The sequence below is a fragment of the Anthonomus grandis genome, chromosome 22 (genome assembly GCF_022605725.1).
Source record: "Anthonomus grandis grandis chromosome 22, icAntGran1.3, whole genome shotgun sequence".
Classification (NCBI taxonomy): domain Eukaryota; kingdom Metazoa; phylum Arthropoda; class Insecta; order Coleoptera; family Curculionidae; genus Anthonomus; species Anthonomus grandis.
The window spans coordinates 42,305,235-42,329,466 of NC_065567.1; the positions used below are offsets into that span (position 1 = coordinate 42,305,235).

The 24,232-nt window shown below is 34.0% G+C and overlaps 1 protein-coding gene across 10 annotated transcripts in view; it reads left to right on the forward strand.

The window, feature by feature from the left end:
* Positions 1-24,232, forward strand: part of LOC126748529 (protein unc-79 homolog) — a 218,350-nt gene that overhangs the window by 164,095 nt on the left and 30,023 nt on the right. For all 10 annotated transcript variants that reach the window (XM_050457825.1, XM_050457826.1, XM_050457829.1 and 7 more), the window contains 6 exons: positions 15,257-15,537; positions 15,637-15,778; positions 20,816-21,169; positions 22,411-22,659; positions 22,712-22,936; positions 23,102-23,566. In XM_050457825.1, coding sequence (XP_050313782.1) covers positions 15,257-15,537; positions 15,637-15,778; positions 20,816-21,169; positions 22,411-22,659; positions 22,712-22,936; positions 23,102-23,566 — 1,716 coding nt within the window. The remainder of the gene's footprint in view (positions 1-15,256; positions 15,538-15,636; positions 15,779-20,815; positions 21,170-22,410; positions 22,660-22,711; positions 22,937-23,101; positions 23,567-24,232) is intronic.

Sequence of the window (24,232 nt, forward strand, 5' to 3'; positions counted from 1 at the left end):
TGACTTAGAAAAGTGTTATTGATTTTCATTCTACAGGGCGAAACTAATTTTTTAAAGAAATTCATTGACATATCTTAGAATATTTTGGACAAATTATAGTGCAATTCAGTGCATTCTTATTATGTGGAATAATTAATACGAGGATGATATTTATTTTACCGTTATCACTAGATGGCGCAAAGTAAAACAAAATTGAATGTTCAAAATGTTCATAATATTTCTGACCTACCTGTATGCACATTTGCCATTAGAAGATAATGTTAAGAATGTTAAGAATAATGTCTTAAGATACTTAATCCATCCGTTTTCTAAATAAAAATATGTTTCAAAGATCCTCGTAAAAGGCAAAAATATTATTCGAGTTGTACAAATAGGCTTTGCTTAGGACAAGGCTGACACTAGAACTACTAAATAGGACTTACCAAGATGAGGGTAATATTAATAAGTCTCTTTAATTTGTCTAAAGTATTGACCCTTTTTGTGAACCCACCAAGAACAGAGCTGCCATTAAAGCTATTAGGGCCAAAAAGGTGAGCTTCAAACTCGTACTTCATAAAGAGTGCATAAAGCTCCTGGAGGAAGTAGGGAAGGTAGGCTTCAGGGTTGCAGGAAACGAACTTCCTCGCCAGACTGGGATCCGAGAAACATCCGGTGGGCCCCAAACCTACAATCGGTATAGCTAAATATGTAGCTGTTGCATTGATGAAGAGATGCTGATGCTGGAAAATGTGTGTTGTTAAAGCGCAGAGCAGCAATATTTCAATTTGTATCTAGATAGAAGGCAATCAAAATATCAAACCTTTAACGCATTGTACCATAAATTAGGCGAAATGCAGGAAGACCAAGGAAAGCTGGAGCGTCATTTCAGTCAAGTTTTTAGAGAACGCTAATTAAATGATCCATATTTTGCGATAGTATTTCAGTTACGAATGAAGCTCCGGTTACTAGAAGAGGTGGTTATAATTGGTATAATAATGATATCTATTCAATAGAAAATTCTCATGCTTTCCAAGAACACCTTCTTGGAGGATTGTATTTTGCGACCCTTTGAATTGCCACCTAGGCTTGATGGAGAAAGGAGAAGCTTGAGGTGCTCTACCTATTCTTTAGGAACATATTCGTCTAAATTGTAATGCTATTACTGGCGCTTACACTTTTTTTTAATCCCCTCTCGATCATCTGGGTTATTCATAAAGTTCTACATTAACATGTAGTTGGTGATCCAGCCATTATCTCGGGCGCCACCCTCAAGTTTAATGTGGATGAGGGACCACGGCCTATCGGGTAGCCTTTAAACAGTGGAGAAAGTAATCCAGGGCTTCTGTGTGGGTAATACAATAGGCAACATTGTAACAAAATCACATTTATTCATCCCCAAACCTAACATATCATCTCTTTGTTAACACTTCTCAATAAGCCGTACATACGTCCAAATTCAATACGGTACGGTGCGGGAAGAGGAGGGGTGCAATGTTGTCAGCTTGGGAATAACGGGATAATATCCAATGCAGGGTGCTACCTCGTAACGTCCCGACACCTTGTTAGGATGACCTTGAGAACAGTTTGGATTTGCAAACGGAGCGTATGTTGTCGTTTGCTTGTTATTTAGCCCGGTTGCCCCTTAGGCCACCGAGCGGTCCCTCAATGACAATAATATGGTTAGAAAAATCCCTTCCAGGGCTTGTTTTCCCGCCATTTGAGTAAAAACTTTTGGATCTCTGGATGGTCCAATGCCCTGATCCGTTCTTTGAATTTGGTGTGTCTGGCGACAATAAACTCCTCAATAGCACTCATTTTGCAGTCGGTTCTGATGTCTGAATTCCTGATCTACCGTGGTGAATTTGTGATCAGCCTAATCGTCTTGTTTTGGAAGGTTTCTAGGTATGCCATTGTTAATTTAGGTATCTTTGCGAAAACACAAGATCCGTACAAGAGCTTAGGTCTGATCACTTGCTTATACAAGAGGAGCTTATTGTCGAGTGATATCTTGCTTTTCCTGCCCAGGAAGGGGTAAAGACTTTGAACTAAACCATATACTGGTTTATTTGTTTTTAAATATGATAGACAAACGTTTTTTTGTTATCAAAGTGTACTCCTAGATACTTCACCCCGCTCTTCCAGGGGACTACCCTGCCCAGCACCATCAAGTTTGGAATGTCACGATTTAGTTTTTTAGTGATGAGGATTGCCTCCGTTTTATCCTCGTTTATTTTTATTTTCTATCTCTCGGCCCATGTGGATATTTTGTCGATGTGTCGAATCGAACCGCCATGCCACACTCTATCAAAAGCTTTCTCGACATCGAGTGCGATCATGGCGGTTGAGTACTTGGCATTAAACGAATCCACTAAACTTTGCTGGATCCTTGAATTTCTGTTGATAGGCCATTCACAAAACCACACTGTTCTACCGGGATTATTTTTAATGTTTCTCTTTCATCTTTAAGTCTACTTAGCACCGCTTTCTCAAAAACTTTTCTCATTGATGGGAGTAGACTAATAGGACGATAATTTTCAGGTTTTGATAAATTCTTCCCGGGTTTTGGTATAAGTTTTAGTATTGCCCTTTTCCATGCGTTTGGAAAATAGCAGAGGGTGAGGTATTGATTAAAAATTATCATTAAATCGTATATTATGTTGTCGGGTGGCATTTTAAGCATCTTATTATTTATGCCATCTACACCTGGTGCTTTTCTATTTTGTTGATTTGAGAGTATATCTCTTATTTCTTTAAATCTGATTCTTTTGGGGGCTTTTATTGTTTGATTTGGGCATTTTCTATTTCGCTATAGGTTTGATTACCTTGAGCTAATAAAGTGTGGTCCTCTGGAAAATTATTTAAATTGAATTGATTTTCTAATGAGTTGTTAAATACTTCTACTTTTTCTAGGTTGGCATAAACTAGGCTTCCATCTGGTATTTGTATGGGCGGGAACTCTGTTTTCGCTCTTCCTCTCAGTACCTTAGAGACTCTCCAATAGTTGGTGTGATTTTCATCATCATTATTTAATTCCTCTAAGAAATTGTTCCACCTTTCATTCCTGAAGTCGTGTACTTCGTTTTTTATCCTTTTGGTTAGACTGCTGGCTATTGTTCTTACTTCTTGGTCTTTGTGTAACCTAGCCTGTTTGTTTAGTCTGTTTCTTGTTCTTATTTAGTTTTTTATTCTCGCTGGGAAAACCAGGGTGTGGGTCTTTGGGATAGAAATTCTCGTTGTAACTTTTTCATATGCTGAATTAATAATATTTGTGATTTCATCAACCTTTTGTTCTACTTCTTCTTCTGTGTTAGGAGTTGGTAAGGGATGGGTGTTGGATAACAATTCAGTAAAAAACTGCCAGTTTGTTACCTTTTTGGAGTGCCCACTGCGGGTCAGTGCATCGCGTTATATAAAGAACGGACATGCGCGGTACTCAGTAAACGCGGTAACAGCAGTGGTACGGACACAAACGGTGCTGAGGTATTAAACCCGATGATAAATTAATAATTAATGCGGTCGCGCGTTTATTAACAAAATAGAAACTTTCCTAACTTTACTGGGCAAAGCTTAGTTGTCAATATGAATATTGAAAATTATTAATTTAAGTTGGAAAAAGAACCGAGTAATTCTATAGATAAATAAGAGAATTACAGAAAATTTAGTAACTTCGTTACAAAATTTAAGACTTAATAGTTGGTATACACATAATAGTGCAGCAGCATATTATTCACTGCAAGTAAGAAAATACTTAGACGATGTTTATATTCATAAATAGCTCTAGTGAATATCCGTGGCCTGCGCGTAGTTCTGATCTTAACCCCTTTTTTCTTAAGATTCTTATTTCTGGGGCTAATTTTCATATTTAAAGTCGTAAGCCGTGCCGAGTTGTTTTGTTATACTTGTTTTGCAAAAAATAAAGATTTTGTCGGGTCATAAATTTTGTGCCGATCTGATTACATGAATACGATAAGGAATTAGACTATGTTCATGTTACATGAACTTTTTTTATCAGAAATTACCTCCTCTATTATGACTTTTAGTATATATTATGACTTACAAGACTGTACGTGGTCTAATTGCATAAATTTTGAAATTTATTTCGCAGTTCAAAATGTCATAAATAGTATCTAAATTCTACAATGAACTGTCAGTGATGAATTTTTATGTGTCAATTATAGCTAAACTTTCAAATACCTCTGGTTTGTTAGCAATATGAAAAGTTTTAATATTTTAAAGTTTTAAAACTTTTTCAACTACGTAAAACCTTTCTGCTCTATAAAATTTGATGAATTATTTTTATTTTCCATTTATTATTTATTTAAACCCCTAAATTTTTCTGAAGTATTTTTCTATTTTTCGTTAGCTTAGTTTAAACTTATGTTTCTACTTACTTCACTTTTTAAAAGGCATTTGTTTAAAAACATATATTACATGATCATCAGTTCACCTTAATATTTAAAGGTTTTATTAGGATAATGGTATTCAAGTCGAAAGTGCCCAAAATTCCTAAATTTATGTATTATCAACGTTTTAATTTGTCATCATAATTTGCTAATTAAAATGGGTATCAAAAAATCGTAAAAATTACGGCCTTGCTTCTCAGTATAAACACCATGTTTTACTCTCTTCTGTTTGTAGATGTTACATTCATTACTATTATAATATAAAAAGTTTTCTGCTCTGCAATAGGTTTATTAAGTTCATCAAGATTCAAACATTTAATTTTTATCGAGGTTAAATTTTATCTCTTCCTAATTTATAAACATTCCTAAAACATTCAAAGAATATTTTAAGATTTTATTGCTTAAACACATTGAATAAAATTAAGGACTATGCGGAACCTTTAATGTGAGCTTCAAACGGAAATCACTTCCTTAACCACTCAACATGCATCCCACATCTAAAGCATTTTCAGGAGAAAATTTTCAATCGTTAAACTTATTTAAAAATGTATCACCCTCGTTACCATTTCTCTTTCTTACCACCCACGCAAATAATCCTCAGATGAAAATAGCCATTTAAAGCAACTTACTTTAGAAACTTTTCTTAATTTCGACCCACATCCGTGCAGCGGAGTAAGAGTATTCCGGGGCACAGCAACTAGCACGACCTAGTTATCAGATTGAACAGGTCCAGCTGACTATCAGCTAGGGACAGAAAGGGTCTGGGAGCAAGATCCATAATCTCATAAGGTTGCCTCATGCTAAGGCTTTAGGGCGAGTAAAATGCGGTGCATAATACCGAAAAGACTCCAGCTCTCATTGGACGTTGATGGGCGGTGACGACGCCCATCATCAGATGGATATCTTTGATAACAATGATATGAGCAATGAGCGTTATGTTAGTTTATCATTTTTTTGTCAACATTATGTTTCCATATAATTTAAGATCAATTAAATTGAGCTAGTTCCCAAAACAAACAAAATTATCGTCTATGCAGTCAAAATTTTATAATTGTTTTTAGTTTAGTTCAATTAACATTAACTGCAAACTGGTTGAAACTGCTTTCTATCCAACCTTCCTTTGCTTTAGAGTTTGAAAATAGTTTAATACAATACAGACACGCATCTTGTTATCTCCTTTCTCCAAACTATCCGAATCTGCAATCGGTTATTTCGAAACAAAATTGGTTTTTGGTGCAGCCTTTTTTACCTACCACGTTTTCTCATTTTTTGTCCGGTTCTTTTAGCTTTAATTTTTTTTCCGACTGAATATTTTTTAAATTTACTTCTGGATCAGACTTATAAGGGCATGATGTTATTACAGCAGCCTTTCCTCTTCTCCTTTTATCGTTGGATGTCTTCCTGGTTGCCTTGGGGATCGGAAAAACCTCTTTTGGAGAGACTGAAAAATCACATATTGGTCTTCGTAATGTTGCTTGTGAACTAGCAGATTTAGTGGTGAGAGTTAGAAGAGATGTTAGTATGATTTGCAGTGTGGGAGTTCAAGGAGTTACAGCTTAATTGGGCTGAATTCATAGGTCGAGGTAACAGCTTTGGATATCGAAGATTCATCTTCTTGTATATTTAGTTCTCGCTCTATAGTTTTTGAGGAGGCAAACATATACTCAGAAAAAACTTCAGGTTTAAGGGAATAAATTTCCCCCTGAAGCCATTTATTGCAGTTTGCATAACTGCCGATTTCAGTTTGGGTGGAACTCAAATATTCTAGGAGGTGCGTGGTCTAGAAGCTCTGCGTTTGGAAGCTTTCTAAGAAAAATCGGCATTGTAGGCATATAGAAACCACTTGCGCTCATACATATTTCGAAGTTAACCAAGATTCCTCTTTCGGAGGAAACCAGAGCACCAATTTGTCGTTTTCCGCTGATAGAAACAACTTTAGATAGCTTGTTGGGGATAGTTATAATTCCCGTTTAATCAACATTTCATATGCGCGCAGGAGAAAACTTGTGTTAGTCATAAACTTGGGTTAGCAGAGTAAAAACTTTCCTACTGTTGCTCGATTAAATCCTATAGGTCGTACAATTGAAATAGCTTTTGGAGTCCTTAATCGAAGCTTTGAATGCCGTGGCAAAAACAAATACAGCCAACACTTACCAACCATTTTCTTCTCTGTATTAAATTTGTTGTTGATATTATTCGGTACGGCTAGTTCGTAGGCAAGAATTCTTAGTTCAGATAGAGTCAATCCGAATAGTCTGCTTTTCATTGGCAAGATATGCGAAGCTAGCTCGTCCTCTTGGGCAGGGCTAAAGGCTTGTCTCAGCTCAGACATAAAATTCTTTTTATTTAAAATAAGAAAACAGAAATAAATTAAAGGTGATCCGTACCTTTCTTACTAGCTCCTTCAACAAAGTTGCCATTTTTTACACGATCTTTTAAAGAGAGGCTTTTTCGTGTTCTATGTTCTTGCACTTCAACCATTGCATTTTGCATGCTTTCTTGAGCCCACTACTGACGAGTAATTTTTCTTTTATAATGCGACATGTTGTAGTTAACTTAAAGTGAAAGAACCTCTGCAGAAACTAGAAGTAACAACAAGTCTGATAAAATTAGGTACTTATTTTTATCGAATTCGTAAACAAGACATTAAATAGCATTTAAATTTTAATGTTTTAAAATAATATTCAAGATTTTTGGCCAAATTAAAAGTAATATACACTCACCGGCAAAAGTCTTGCACGCTTTATTTATTTTTTATTGTGACATTAATTTCAATACTTTTGCAAAAAGAAACTTATTGGACAAATAAACATGAAAAAAGCTCAGCAACATGTTTTTGGCCAAAGTAATGATTTTTACATAAAAAAATATAAATTTAAGGAAAAAAGAAAAAAAATAAATTCGCCCACTCTAATCTGGCCATTTCAGCTTCATTTAGTGCCATTTGAACTATCCTAGTGAGGTTGGGTTGAGTATGGTATTGCAAGTTTTATTGTCGACTGCATTTTGTCAGTTTGTAGCTTAAGCCTTGTCGCTAACCCAACCTCACCTTAGTTGCCACCTGCTTGTTGACAAAACTAATCGAAAACAGTATTACTCTGATTACCCAGGTCTCATAGCATTAATATTGTTCAAATTGGACAAACGTAACCCGCATGCCACTGTGAGTGACTTAACGCGTGATTACACCCTCGTCATGATAAAATTTGGCTTTCTGCTACTCTCAGTAAATAATATATATCCAAATCTAACCATTTTTGACGGATTTTTGTAAAAGCCGCTATTCTTCATAGTTACCAATTCTTGTTTCGGCTGTAAAAATGACATATCTCCACTATGGTAACAACTAGGCTTGATATTCTCTAGTCTAGCCCATTGAACACGACTTTGTCGTTGTTGGTGAATTAATACTGACACTTTCAGCGGCCACCTGCGATGAAGTACAACATTAAAAAGTCTTGATATAACACGATTGTAGGTGAGTTTAAATTGGAATTGAGTAGTTTCTACGTGCATATTGAGCAATATAACGTTCTTCTCGCTCACTTGTTACTTGTCTTCAATCACTTCTAGGTCGCAAAGCAACATCGCCAGTTTCTTCAAGTCTTTGAATCATTCTACTAACAGTACTCCTAACAATATTTAATCAGCAATCTAATGCCGCGATACACCTTCTTGGTGTAATAATTTATGCACCTGTAAACGTCGAAATTTCAGCTCCAGGTATTTTATTCGGTTTTCTAAACAAAATGTGTGGATTTCACATGGCAATGTTTACATAAAAAATCGGGGTTTTGTGCATCGTGTACAGAATGAGAACGATTTGAATTCTATTTAAAGGTACTTTAACATCCTTACTAATTTTAAGTTCTTGGCATTCGGGATTATTGCTAGCTTTCAAAAGAATCTATACTTATATCATTTTTATTTTTGCGTAATATAGTGGTAATGTAGTGGGACACAGAGCCACATAAGTGAAAAAAAAAACTGTTATTTCATCTTATTATTATTGAAACATTTTCTCTTTTTAGTTTATATAATTCAGTTTTATTCTATTTTTTTAGTGATTTCTAAGTATACAGGGTGTCCCGGTTCATGTGGGAAATCTCTCGGATTCAGGTAGAACATCAAAAAATAATACCGAACGTTCCTATAAAAAAAATTCCTACAGGCCTTCTTTACGAAGATACAGCCTCCTAAAGGACGCCGCTGGAAATTGGTTTTTCATAAATTATTTTTAAACTACCCGGTAGAATTTAATAAAAATTTTAGGTGATGAACACTATTAGGGACCTCTTAAAATGACATCCTTAAAATACATTTACCTTGTTTACTTTACCAGGGGCGGACTAGGTTGTACACTTTAATGCGTATATTTTTAACACCCTGTATGTCAAAGTCTAAAAAAAATAAATTTGGATACCTTGAACCCTAGGCTAAAAAAAAAGGTACTCTTGTTCATTATCGATAAAATGAACCGTTTTGGAGAAAAAAAATAATGAACGAGCCAATGTTTATTTTTTTTTTTATTTTTTTTTAAATGAGATAAGTACGCTAGTTATTTAAAGAATAGAGAAATTTCGATGTAAGTCATTTAATTTAAAATAATACATGTTTCTAAAAATACAGGGGTGTCCTAAAAAATACTTTTACAAAATAATAGAAAAAAAACCTATGATAAGTGTATGTTTTTAAATTAGAAAAAACAACTTACAAAAAAATGCCAAAAACCAAATATGTGAACAAAAGTTAAATTCTTCAATACGAGCAATAAACAATTAATTATTAAAAATTTCATAAGTAGGTTCGACGTGGGCTCCGTGAACTCTAACACATTCGCGGGCACGACGAATTGAGGACTGCTGCATTCGCCACAATAACCCAAGATTGTTTTTTATATTATCACAATGAAATGTAATTCTTTGGAGCAGTTCTTTCCGAGTATCGACTGGGGTGGAATACACCAAGGTTTTGAGGTGACCCCATAGATAAAAATCTAATTGCGTTAGATCGGGAGACCGAGGAGGCCAAGCAATAGGTCCTCCTCTACCTATCCAACGGTTTTCAAAAGTATTATTTAAGTGGTGTCTTACAGCAAGGCTAAAATAGGGTGGGGCTCCATCATACATAAAATACATATCTCGGCGGGTTGCAAGGGGCAAATCTTCTAATAAATCTGGAAGATTGTTCTGGAGGAACTCCAAATAAAGTTCTCCGTTTAAACGTGGTGGCAGTTCAAATGGCCCAATCAAAAAATTGCCAATAATTCCTGCCCAGATATTTATTGATTGGAATTGATGTTGATGATGAGAAATAATAGTATCACGAGGATTTTCATCAGCCCATACATGCGAGTTATGTAAGTTTTCAATTCCATTTTTGGTAAACCCTGCTTCATCCGTAAAAAGAATCGTGCTGATAAAGTTAGGGTTATTTCGCTGCTGATCTAACAGTCAGTTTGCGAAGTGTATTCTAGAAGCAAAATCTCTGGGCAGCAGTCATGCACTTTTTGTAAGTGATATGGGTACAACAGTTGTTCTTGAAGTACCATATGTACAATTGTTTTGGACGAATGAAGCTGGCGGCTAATTTTCGAGTACTCGTTGTAGAAGTTGGACTCGTTGGACGCTGTAGCTGACAGCGTCTAAAATATTTTCTTCCAATTGCACTATACGTGCTGTTCTCCTCCGATCATTATTTTTTTTCAAAACATCCTAAAATTGCATTAAGGAAATTTAATAGTATTACCTCATTAAGTGGAAAACAGAATCCTACCAGTTTCCCTTAGACGTTGATCAACACGTTGAAATGTTTTCTGATCCGAAATAATGCGATTGGGAAATCTTTCTTTGTACAATCTTTTTGCTTCCAATTCATTGCAAGACGCCAGACCATACATAAGATGCATATCTGCATACTCAATAAAAGTAAACTCCATATTTCGTCGTAATTTAAGTTAAAAGTTACCAAAAAATACAAAAATTAAAAAAATATTATCAAATAAAGGATGAATATGTTGATAAAATGATAGGTATTTGCTAAATTTGGAGTATAGCAACGTTTGTAACAATAATGCGTTCAAAAATGCAAAAATTCCGATAAATAAGTCAGGTACAATACAATAAAATTGGTTTACATTATTTTTTTAGTTTTTTTTTATGTTTAGTTTTTATCTTAAGAATAACAAAAAAGAAATAAACGTATAATAAATAAGAAATATTTTGTAAAAGTATTTTTTAGGACACCACTGTATTTTTAGAAACATGTACCTATTTTTTTTAAATTAAGTGACTTACATCGAAATTTTCTGGTCTTTGAATAACTGGCGTACTTATCTCATTTAAAAAAAATAAAAAAAAAAACATTGGCTCGTTTATTATTTTTTTTCTCCAAAACGGTTCATTTTATCGATAATGAACAAGAGTACCTTTTTTTTATCCTAGGGCTCAAAGTATCCAAATTTATTTTTTTAGACTTTAGCATACGAGTGTTAAAAATATACGCATTAAAGTGTACAACCTAGTCCGCCCCTGGTAAATTAAACAAGATAAATGTATTTTAAGGATGTCATTTTAAGAGGTCCCTAATAGTGTTCATCACCTAAAATTTTTATTAAATTCTACCGGGTAGTTTAAAAGTAATTTATGAAAAACCAATTTCCAGCAGCGTCCTTTAGGAGGCTGTATCTTCGTAAAGAAGGCCTGTAGGAATTTTTTTTATAGGAACGTTCGGTATTATTTTTCGATGTTCTATTTGAATCCGAGAGATTTCCCACATGAACCGGGACACCCTGTATATTGCTTAAAGGAAAGTCATATATCTAATCTTTTTTTAATTCATTTTCTTTTTTTTTGTGAGTTTTGGAGAATAAGTTGTTGGCCATCTTTGATTAACTTTAAGTTTATATGCCTGAAACCTTAAGTCATGTTAAGTTTGGTCACCTTAACGTGCGTTCATTGTCTACAGGTTTTGATTACCTCTCGGATGTGATCGTATCAGCTGGAATTGACGTTATGTGCATTTCTGACATTTGGCTTAGTGATGATAGATTTTTCTCCCTTGATCTCGAGTGCTTATTCATTAAGTTACGTTTAGGAAAGGAACTTTTTCTTGTTGGCTCATTCTATAGGCCTCCTAGGGGAGATCTACGTCACTGTGTTTGTTATTTTGACGATATTTTATCCCTTGCATGTTCACAATATGATATTGTTATTATTCTCGGTGATTCCAATGTAAATCACTTTTCAGACAATATTTTGTTGAACTGCTTTTTTTCTTATATGATTTTGCCCAGGTAATAAATGAGCCTACTCGTGTAGCAGCTAATAGACAAACTTTAATTGATGTGATTTATTTTAACAAACCCACAAGTGTCGTACGTTCTTATACTTTGAATGCTAATTTAATTTCCGATCACCATGCAATAGCTTGTGACAAATAAAATATAGGTCTTACTGCAATTTTAGCTTTTTTTTTAAATTGGGATAATATTTACCATATTTATGGTCTGGGTGAAAAAGTCGAGTATTTGTCCAGCATTATTTGAGACACATGCCCCATTAATTACCTTAAGGATTTCTAAACCTTTTACTCAATGGATTACTGAAAGCGTTAAACTCTTTATAAAAGAAAAAACTTAAGCGTTATCGAGATTTAAAAAGTCTGAGAGTTTACCCGATTGGCTATTCTACAAGCAACTACGAAATTCGGTGGTGGGGATGATTAGGCGGGAAAAAAAAGCACATTTGGAACTTCATCAAAAAGCAGCAATAGTAAAAAACTATGGAAAGCAATAAAAAACCTTAGTCTCAGAAATTCTTCTAACCATTACTATACCTGTAAACCTTCAAAATCCTGTCAAAATTAATGATTATTTTTCATCAGTTTATGGTCCTTCAGATAACTGCCCAGAGACAGTCGAATATTTTCTTAATCATACATTTAGTCTTGATCTCCAGTTCTCATTTCGCTTAGCCACTGTAGCAGAAATTTCAAAAATAGTTTTGACTTCAAATCTACTGCCTGTGGTAGTGACTGCATCTCAGCGAATATGCTCCAACATTGTATTCAACGTCTTGCACCTCACTTGACTCATGTTATAAACTCCTGTTTAGAAAGAGGCTGTTTTCCTGGTGTTTGGAAGACTTCTCTCATAATGCCTTTAGCTAAAATCAGTAGTCAGAAAGACTACTGCGACCTTAGACCTATATACATTATTGCAGTAATTTCGAAAGTTTCGGAAAAGTTTATTCAGCCACAATTTTATGATTTCTTCACACTCTATCACAAATAACATAATCCCGCAGGGCCAGTCTGGTTTCCGAAAGCGGCACAGCACCACAACTGCCTTGTTAAAAGTTACTCAAGAAATCTCTGAGGCTTTGGATAGAGGTGATACTACGGCGCTCGTATTGCTTGACTTTTCTAAAGCTTTCGATACGTTGGATCACAGACTGCTTTTAGCAAAATTGACCTATTATGGATTCAATAATAATTCATTAAACTTCTTTAGGTCGTATCTTTCTGAAAGAAAGCAACTTGTGGTATTAGAAAATCAAGATTACTCAAACCGCTCTTATATAACTTCTGGGGTACCCCAAGAATCCGTTTTGGGTCCTATCTTATTTCTAATGTACATAGCAGACATGTATAAGGTTGTTAAATATTGCAATATTCAGGGCTTTGTGGATTATACGCAAATGTATTATTCTTTTAAAGCTGATGACGTATTGGGGGGTTGTAGTAGAATAAATTATGATTTCTCATGTGTTTTCGTCGAGCAATAATTTAAAATTAAATTCTAGCAAGTGTTCTGTAATGTGTTTTTTCTCTAAAAATAAGAAAAAAATCGTCTTGGATAATTTACAACTATTTTTGGGGAACGCAATTAAAAATAATTGATAACATTAAAAATCTTGGTGTAATTTTCGAGGAGGACTTGAGATTCAAAATGCACGTTTCTGATGTAATTAAAAAATCCTATTTTGCACTCAAAACATTGTACGCTAATAGAAGCATCATTAACTACAAAGTACGCAAGAAATTATGCGAGTCTTTAGTACTTCCTATTATGAACTACTGTAACATTGTTTATGTTCCTTGTTTAGATAAAGTCACCCTGTATCGTTTGCAGAAGCTTCAAAATTAGTGCTGTAGATTCATTTTTAACTTAAGAAAATTGACAGTTTCAGAAAAAATGTGTACTTTTGGATGGTTGCGTGTGGAGAATCTTTATCTTCATCAGTTGGCCGTTTTTGTGCATCGATTGCTTGGTACATCCTCCCCTGCTTACCTTCGTGAAAAAATCAATTTTCGAAGAGATGTGCACGACGTCAATCTAAGATGTATAAGTAAATTATTGGCTCCTGGTTTTTATTCTGCCTTATTTCACAGATGTTTTCTTTTTAATGCTGTTTCGATGGATAACGAACTTCCGAATTCACTTAAGTGCATGTCCATTGCTGGTTTTAAAGTAAAATCAAAATCGCATTTTCTTACGTTACAGATGATCTCCTTATAATTTAAAGGGAAAATGTATTATGTCATTGCTTATTTTCCAACTCAAGATAGATTTTATGGATCTTACGGATTTTCTATTATCTTTTTTCTATATCTGCTATCGATGTAATTTGGTATATATTTGTATTCATGTAATTAGAGGTTAAGTTGATTAGCTAGGCTAGAGTTCGTCTTGGTACATTTTGGTATAATAAAGACATTATTTATTTATTTTCTTCCTGTTCTCTACTTTTAATTAACTGAAGTACTATAGCACATCAAAAATGCCTTCCTGATAAGAGTTTGCAAATAATCTAAAAATAGTCAATAGTTTATGCTTACTGATTTTTTTATTTTTGTAGAAATTTCTTAACGCTTCCAAATACATAATTGCAATATTGTGCAATATTGCTATTTAATTTTAATTTTATAAAATAGTGGGGGTGCAATATTTTTGCCGATGAGTGTATTAGGTTACATGTATTAAATTTTGAAATGGTTATTAGTTATTCAGTAGAAGAAAAAAAACTATAAACATGTTTTAAAAATCGAGTTTACTACACCAAAAAACAGGCGAGATGTTACTGCTCCGGCACAGATTACTCAAATGATGTAGAAATGAATACACAGCACACGCGACTGTTGTTGGTTTAGGGACACTAATTTTAATATTGGCTGATAGATGGCAGCAGACCGTAAGAAGAATTAAGGGGCAGCCGGTTATGTCCAACTCTTCCCTATCCAGATTTACATTTGGTTGAGTTTTGGTTACGCATCCCAAAAAAATCTCAGGGTACCAAGCGTTAAAATAATACTTTTAAAATTTATTTTGACCTGAGAAATATATGCTACAAGATGAAGCCATAGGGTGTCGATAATAATACCCCGAAGTTAAGTAAAATAAAAAACCTGTAGAAAAATCCAGAAGATTTAGTCTATTTTAGACTATTAAGAAGTTGAGAAGTGAATTATAGATCTTGTGAAAGGTCTATAACTTTTTTAAATTATAGAGGTATCGAAAAGTCTTAAATTCTTAAGACATCTTAGGCTTTTGAAAGTTTAGATATGTTTAAGAATCATTTTTTAAATGAGGACAATTTTCTAATTTTTTATAGTTCATTGTATGATTTAGCTACTCTTTTAACCTATTCGCGCTCTATTGTACTCATTTTTAGTATTGAAAATTGCTAACGTCATGTGTAGTCGTAGCTAAGTATTAATCTTCTTCCGAAAATGCTCACATTATTGGTAAAACACGGGTTGAGGGATTGATAAAGTGTTTTGATGATTTGATAATTCTGTGTTTTAATATGAAATTAAATTCTAGTATTTTTAAACATTTTAATAAGAGTAATTATTTTTTTTCTTTTTTTTAGGTTACAGCCAAACTGATCGTGGTATATACCTTCCACCTCAAAGTCTTCGGGCATCGCCAGCATTTAACGTTTTTTTGGCAAACCTGCCTCAAGTTATGGACCAAAATCATTTAATGGGGAGAATCCTTTTTCCGACATGCTTAATTCTTCTTCAATATGCTCCTTCACCGTTTTATATATCTAGCTCTATGGATTTTCAACAACCTCTTTATAGTTTATGGGTTCTAGAGCCCCATTTACGGAAAAATTGGTTAATGTCTCTTGTTGTAATTTTATATAAGGTAAACAAATAATGTACTTATTTATTAATCATATTAATTTTTTCTCTTGTCAAATTACAATTATTTGTTTATAAATATATGATATTTATTTTATTTTAGTACCAATTTAATCAACAGCCGCACAATATGCAAATTACGTCTTTAATAAGAATAATTTTAAATACATTAGACTCTCAACATCATCACTGTAAAAGGATACCAAATACAATTATTATGGGACAGCAGGCTTCAAGATCTAGAGGTAACGAGAAACTAAAACTCTATATTATCGGATATTTTTGAAATAATGACTTAATTATTAATGCAATTTATTTATTTATTTCTTTAAATAAATAAATTAAGCCAATACTTTTGTAGACAAATTAAAATTTTGTGTGTGGGTTAATGTTATTTGGTCTTCAAGTGAAAAGGCATAGTTGCATTTACTTTGTAACAATAAAAAACAGGTATAGCACATGATTGTAGCCTAAAACCACACTCAAACCTAACGTCCTAACCTAACCTTTAATTGTCAATGTCATACTTATGACAGAAAACCCAATTCATGTGCACACCTGTACTGGGATTCTAAAATCACGATTCGACACGATTACTCGATCTGACTGATTCTAAATAAAATTTTCAATCGTAAGTGTCTTGCGGATTGCCTAGTTTTTAACGATTTGTCGACGACACGCTTGGGTGCAGTCAAACGTCAGAGTCGTCAACTTCATTACCGTTACTTAATATATTTTTTGTTGGCAACACTAACCACTATAAAAATGGCGGCCACCATGCAGTGGTCATTTTTGGGTATCGTGGCCATATGCATTAGCAGTCCAGGTATATTTATAAGTTCGTGACTATAACCCTAAATATTTCAAAGGATCTATTGACAGAACATTGTACATGGCACCTGTAACTACTTTTGATTTAAATGTGTAATTATTGAACTGAACTACTGTAATATTATTACTTTGGAAATTATTTTCAATTGAGATAATATATATGTATAAATGACTCTAAACTATTACTTTCTGTGATTAAACTAATCTCATTTTCCTCACGGAATTTTTGCACAATATAGAAAAGTGATTTTTCTTTTTGCATTTCAGCCAAAACTTTCCATAGACTGTTGCTTCACAGCTTCCACAGCTGAGCACACTGTACTTCTTGGTAGCCTCAGAGACTTTCAAGTAATTTTTAAAACGGCTACTACAGATAAATTTTCTGCAATATTTCCATTTATCTGCATTGGGCTTATTGCTCTACTGTCTCCCATTATTATTTTCTATTTTTTGGCCAAGTTTTTAAGACAAACTGAAGGTATCCAATTTTTGGGAGGCACGTGCCCTACGGTAATCTCTTAATATTTTATTTATTTTGACGCTTTTACCTCGACTGCGCTATATTCGTTGGTCTTTAAGTGGTAAGGTATAGTAAGTAATATTTACTTTGTAACAATAAAGAACAGTTTATTATTAGATAAATGATATACTTGTAATAATTATTAAGAAGCACATTGTTGTAGCCTAAAACGTCATCACACTGTCACCTAAACCTAAACTTCTAATTGTCACGTCAAGTGTCAATGTCATACTTATGACAGTAAACCCAATTCACGTGTACACCTGTTATACTAAATACCTGACAGTTAATATATTGTGTATAAATATCGCAATATAGGGTGTTTCAGAACTATGGGATCAAACTTCTGGGGGTTGTTCAGTGCAACAGAGGAATCCATTTGAGTATAGGAACCCATGGCCGGAAATGCGTCACTACGCCACTGCGGCCCTAAGACCCGCTAAAATTTATAAAAAACATTAATTACCTAAATAAGATCTGCTGCATTTATTTTTACCTTTTGTACGCGATACCATAACAACAATTGTTTAAAATCAACGCTTATCAATGTCAATTCTCAATGTCATGTTTAAAACTTTTATAGCTTACAATTTTTATTGCTAATGAAACACTTTACCAATCAAGAGTTGGCGGATATGCATTTGGAATACGTAGCAATAAACTGCAATGCACGAGCAGCATCGCGGTTGTATCATGGACGTTATCCCGAACGACAGCATCCTGGATACAAAAAGTTTATTGCGGTTCATCGGCGGCTCGCTGAGACAGGCATGTTTAAGACCAAGATGCATGATACTGGTGTTGCTTGAACCGTAAGAACGGTCGAATTTGAAGAAGAGGTGCTTCAGCAAGTTGCCGATGAACCATCAAATAGCACACTTGACGTCGCTAAGAATATGAATACGAGTAACGCTTCTGTCTGGTGGGTACTACACGAGCAACAACTCCATCTTTACCACTTCCAGAAAGTTCGAGGTATGACTGCACCCGATTATCATCCTAGAGTTCAATTTTGTCGATGGCTTCTGGATCACATCATTGCACAACCAAATTTTTTACGATATGTTTTGTGGACCGATGAAGCCTCTTTCACAAGAGACGGTATTTTTAATAGTAGGAATAGCCATGTTTGGGACGAAGAAAATCCTTATGCAATTTTTCCAAGAAAACATCAGAATCGTTGGTCTGTCTACGTATGGGCAGGCATTGTTGATGATTATTTAACTGTACCATACCTTCTACCGGAACGGTTAACAGGACCTATTTATCTGCGTTTCTTGGAGGAAGTTTTCCCAGAACTCCTTGAAAATGTTCCACTAAACGTTAGACAGCAAATGTGGTTTCAGCATGATGTATAGCTTTGTTGTACAAGTATGCGAGTATTTGGCTCAGCGGTTTGGGCACCGTTGGATTGCCATAGGTGGAGCAGTTTCTTGGCCTCCTAGGTTACCCAATTTAACGTCGCTCGATTTTTTCTTGTAGAGACATGTAAAGTCTTTAGTCTACGAAACTCCAGTAGAATCAGAGCTAGATTTAATTGAACGAATAACAGCAGCATTTGAAATTATTCAAAACGAGGATCAAATTTTTAGTGTAGTCCGTCAACATCATGTGCGGCGTTTAAATCGGTGTATTGAGGTTGAAGGAAGACATTTTGAATAATTGTTGTGATGGTATCATATACAAAAGGTAAAAATAAATGCATCAGATCCTATTTAGGTAATTAATATTTTTTCTAAATTTAAACGCGGCTTAGGGCCGTAGTGGCGTAGTGACATTTCCGGACATGGGTTCCTATACTCAAATGGATTCTACTGTTGCACTGAACAACCCCTAGAAGTTTGATCCCATAGTTCTGAAACACCCTGTATATCTTGCCCACGAACTTATTAAATATACCTGAACTGCCAAATCAATGAAAAGTAAATGACCACTACTAGGCGGCTGCCATTTTCCGTGATTGTGTCCTTTCGATGTTGGTCATTCTGACAAATTTCAGTTGTGCCAATTGTACGAAACATAAAACAGAATATTTAATTACCTTTAGCAAAAGCACCAACGCAGGGGCACACTTTATCGATTACTTTCAAACAACGAAACAACTGGTAAGCGTTGGTGAAAGACAATGACGTCCAGAGCTGCTATTTTAGAAACATTGACGTGATTAGTAAAATAGATCACGTGACAACATTTTGCGATTTTGAGAATAGAATATATACGTATACTGTATATCATTTAAATACCACCTGTTGCAGAAAAGTGTGTGTGTGCATGATATGATTGGTATAATAATCTGATCAGATTCGGTAGGGTCAAGCAAAGGTATACTGTATATCATTTATATACTCATTTGAAAAACGTATTATATATGTTTATTTTCATTAACTTTTTGACTAAAGCCCTGAAAATCACAATAATCAGTTTGGTAGGGGACCCATAATGCAGTGCTTTTTAAGTCAAATCATTTAAAGATTAAGCTATTAATTGACGATATGCCAAAAAGGGGTTATTATATACATACAATATACGTTTTAGGTATAAATTAAAAAGTAGTAACATATATTTACTATAATAAACGTACGATGTTAGGATGATATAAAGATAAAGTCTTATAATATGCGTATATTATACGTGTAGTATAAAATACTTTATGAAATATGTATGAAAAACGTATATTATTTATACGTTAGAAATTATATACTATTTTTAAATGAACAATTAGTTAAATAAACGTATGTACTATATAACAGTGTTGCTTGGGAGGTTACGTTGTTTGTCTGTTTCGCCAGAAAGGTGCACACTGATCCAAGGCTTCGTTAGATTTACTTTACCAGTTCTGAGTAGCACAAATTTGTTAGTTTCATCTTACTGTAGCATTCATATCTTTTGTTAGATCCTGCTAAGAGATTTTACTCAGATAAGTTTTAATTTTTTTCAAAAGTCACCTTTGTATTTTTTAGTTGGTCTAGTCGCACAGTTAAACTGAGTTTCTTCTGTGATTACAACATGGTCACATTGTCCTAAGGGGGGCCGCTTTCTATACATACAATTTCCATCATGCAGTGTCTTAAAAGTAATATTATCTTACAGACCATACTAACTTGAAAACTGTCGCTTTCATTATTAAGTGACTTCGGGCTTAATAAAGTTAAGGGAAAATGACTCCTTGAGGGGATTAAAGAAGATGTGCTTAAAATGACTGAATGAGCATGTATACTTAACTAGATGCTCCAAACTAAGGCATCACATGCATAAAATTAAAAAATCAACAATACGTTTGCCAAAAATTCGTTAATTTGACTTGAACCGTGTTAATTGAGTAAATACTCAACTGCCGCCACCAACATCCATACAGTGCTTCAGGTTATCCTTGAAAAGTTGCATTACAATGCGAAACATTCACATGTCAATGATTTTTGCTCGCAGATCTTCTAATGTGTTAGGTAGAGTACTGGAAAATTTCCTTTTTATGTGCCCCCACAAAAAATCAATGGGGCTTAAGTCTGGTGCTCTAGTGAGCCACACCAGCATACTGAAATCTTCATTAATTTATTTAAATAATAAACTAATGAACTAAGTCTCACATTTAGCGAATAATGCGAAGGATCCCTGTTTTATACGTCGTAATAGAATGCCATGGAGTTGGCATGGAACTTTTTACTCATTTGGAGCCCTGAAATCAAACTTTATACCGTAAAAACGCTTTAAAAGATGTTCATATAAATCTAAACTATTTTCTACCATACAAAGTACGAAAATATCAACCACGTTAAAATGTAATAATTTATATTATTTTTTTTTTAATTAAAAATATTAAACTTTTATTGTTGAATCATTTTTCTAAAATACCTGGTATATGACTTTATTTCTTTGATTGCTCAATTTTTTTGCAAATTATGCTATATATATATATATATATATATATTTTTAGATGTTAGTCAACCATCTCTGGGTACTGAAATTGATCATCCGGAACGAGTAACCCCTCCTCTTTCGCCCATGTACTCATCAGATGGTCAATCAATCCAAGTATCTTTAAGTTCTAAGGGTGGTAAAGTGCAAGTGTCTTATACGAAACCGTCATCGATGACAAGTATGGAAACACATTGGGAAGAAACAAACATATATGAAAAATCTACAGATCGAAAATGGGAAAAAGGCGGAAAGAGGCAAACAGATAAAACTTTTACCGATGATGATACAGAGAGTGAGCTAATTGCGATTCCCGAAAGCGATATATCCGATAGCACTTTGCAAGGAAGCGTCCAAGATTCTTTTGAAGAAGGTTAGTTTTAAGTAGTATTTTTATTATAATTTTATATAGGTTTAATGATCATTCGTCAAAATCGCGACAAGAAATAAAAATTAACGTGTCCAAGCGTTTTTTTTTCGAACAGACCCCTGAATTTTAAATGAATTTGTTCCAACTTGCGCGTCCTCACTGTATCAATTGTAATTAGATTATGATTAGGATGTTGAAATTAATTATATAATTGTAATTAATTGAATTATCTTTTTATTATAACAATTTCCGAATTAAAAAAAAAATTGTTTATTTACATAATTTGAATGTGTCCGATGCATCTAGGCGTTTAAATTGCGAATTGAGGTACCAAATAAACAGAAGAAACCCAATAATTAATAATTCCAAGTGACATAGCCGTATTACGCGTCAAAAATTCATTTTTTGGTAATGACTCGCAAAGTAAGCGTTTTTCAGGTTTTGTCTAGTAAACTTAATCATCTTTTAGATTCTGCTATCAAAATTATGCCGTGCCATTTAATTTTTTGTGGAAAAATCAAAGTAAAACTTCTTAATTCAAATGACGCCTCCTACAAATTTTACTAAGAACTTTCGCGAACTAATGCAATATTTAAAAGTACTTACATTTCACTTTTCAACAAGCCCAAATTGAACAAAATCGAAAAAGTCTTTTAAAAGTTATTGCCATTTAAACAATTACACTTTCACTACCTTCCCCTACTTTATAAAGGTCGGTACGCCAATAAGTCTTTGACCAAATATTCCAAGGTTTCTAATATTATTAAGAAAAGTACCTTAAGATGACATTTTCCGAAGAAAATAAGAATTGAATTATTGACCTTTTAATTGCCCCCCTAATGGCTAAATTTTGAACCGAAAAATTATTTTAAGCATTTTTTCTTGGCCACTTTTATAATGTCAACCCAAGATATACCCGCGATCCAAGCTTAGTGAAACACCGTGTACATCGGAACTTTTTTTTATTGAATGATTAAAGATAATTAATGACAATTGATAAATTCGACCCAGACGCCAAAGGCAAAAATACGAACCGATTTCTGTGACGTCAAGAAAGTAGTTTTAGATAAACTCTGGTAACTCTCGGTGGATAATTGCACAACAGAGCATTGTCCCAAAAATTTCAAGAAACTTCATTAGCTAGATTTTTAGGGCTAATTATCTTCATTCTGAATTATCAGCTTATCCACTTTTTGCCTTTTCCTAGTTTTAAAAGCTCACATTCTATAGATGTTTTTTTTTAGCCATGAGTGAACACTCAAGTCAAGTAATAAACAAACATACGGGAGAAAAGGCTTTAATATCAAAATCTCCAAAAGATAGTATGATCGAAATGAAGCGATTATGTTCAACAAAAGGCCGCCCTGTTTGGATTATAGGAAGTGAAGATGAATCTTTAAAATCGTATGATAACAAACTTCAAGAAATGACCAAAGCAAATAAAGTTGATTTTAATAAAATTTGTGCAAGAATTAAAAGTAGTGGCTGTAACGGTAAGCTAGAATATTTATAACAATATTTCTTTGTATTTACTTTCGTTTATAGGCTCAAATATCCAGACTGTCAAAACCGTTTCAACGGAGTCTCACAGGCTAACAGAATCAACCTTTATTTCAAGACAAACACCCCTAGGAAGAAATAAAAAAGTTATAGAACCCTTTATAACCCCTGTATCCACTCCTGTATTAGATTATGAAAATTACAAATGCAATCATTTATCGACCCCCGCCGTAGAACGGCTATTACCGATTGGACCAATTAGATCACCTGGTATGTACGCACTGGCGTTTATTAGTATGGATCAATAATCATTAATTTCCTTATGAGTCAAAAATAAAATTAAAAAGTCCCATAGCGCTTATGCCAAGAAGCATGTATTTAAAGTATCTATCTTTAAAAATATAGGTATATTATTGAATTTAATTTATTTTTCAGAATTCGACGAATCGTCTTCTCCTGCAGAACCACAATTAGAAATTCCAATGCAAGAAAGACTTCTTCCAATAGGACAAAATACCAAAGATATCACGAATTTAGTAGAAAAGGTAAAACAAGCGCTAAATATAAACTCAAAAATTGTAAAAAAATTAGAAACTCCAGAAAAAATCGTTGAGCAACCTAGCACGTCGCAAACCCAAAGTCCCAGAAAATTAATAAAGCAAGTTGCCTTAGAAAGTCCGCCAAATATGTATGAACCAGAAGTAAATGGTTTTGGATTAGAAAATTACATAAAAACTATAAAAGTAGATAATCACAGAGATGTTATAGTAAATCACCGACAAAGAATACGAAAAGCGGCACCCTTGACTGCAAATTTGAATCAACAGAAACCGAAACTTCCTGGAAGCGGATGGGTTTTCCTAAATTCACAGACTGCCTCTCCTAAAACAGAAGTACAAGGTAAGCTAAAGTTAATTACGTGATGTAAGCACAGATGGCATTTTTAGTATAGACACTTGATCATTTAAAAATCATTTATATCCTTCGCCATAAATATGCTGGAAAAAAAAGAAAAATGATTTTATTGTGACAAGTCCCTTACATTATCATACAGCAGGTATAACATCCCTTCTTAATCTTATCGAAAATATTATTACCATAGCTGCTACCACAGATGTAAATAGCTCCGCACGCAGCTATTTACATCTGTGCTGGAACTCTCAGCCTGAATCCACATTGATACGTAATTACGGATCCGTTGGAACCACGTGATTGCTATCAGCGAATAAGAGACCCAAAAAGTTTTACGTACCTAACGTAAGGTAAACACGGATAAAACACGGTTGGTTAATTCGAACTTCATTCCGTATTTTTGGTCAGTTGTTCTATTTGTTTTTTATTATTTTTGAATTTTTACCAAATTTTTTTTACTAGTTGTTATTTTGTACCATTCTTTTTAGAATATCTATCCCGGGTTTCACATATTTTAAATGTGACTATTGCGGCGTTTTAATTAATAGTCAGTGCCAAAATTATTTGGAACACCAAGGTTTCCTAGTATATATGGAAGAGAATCAGGGTTTTACCTTCGAGCTTTTCGCCAATAAGGACAATATTTTAATTTAA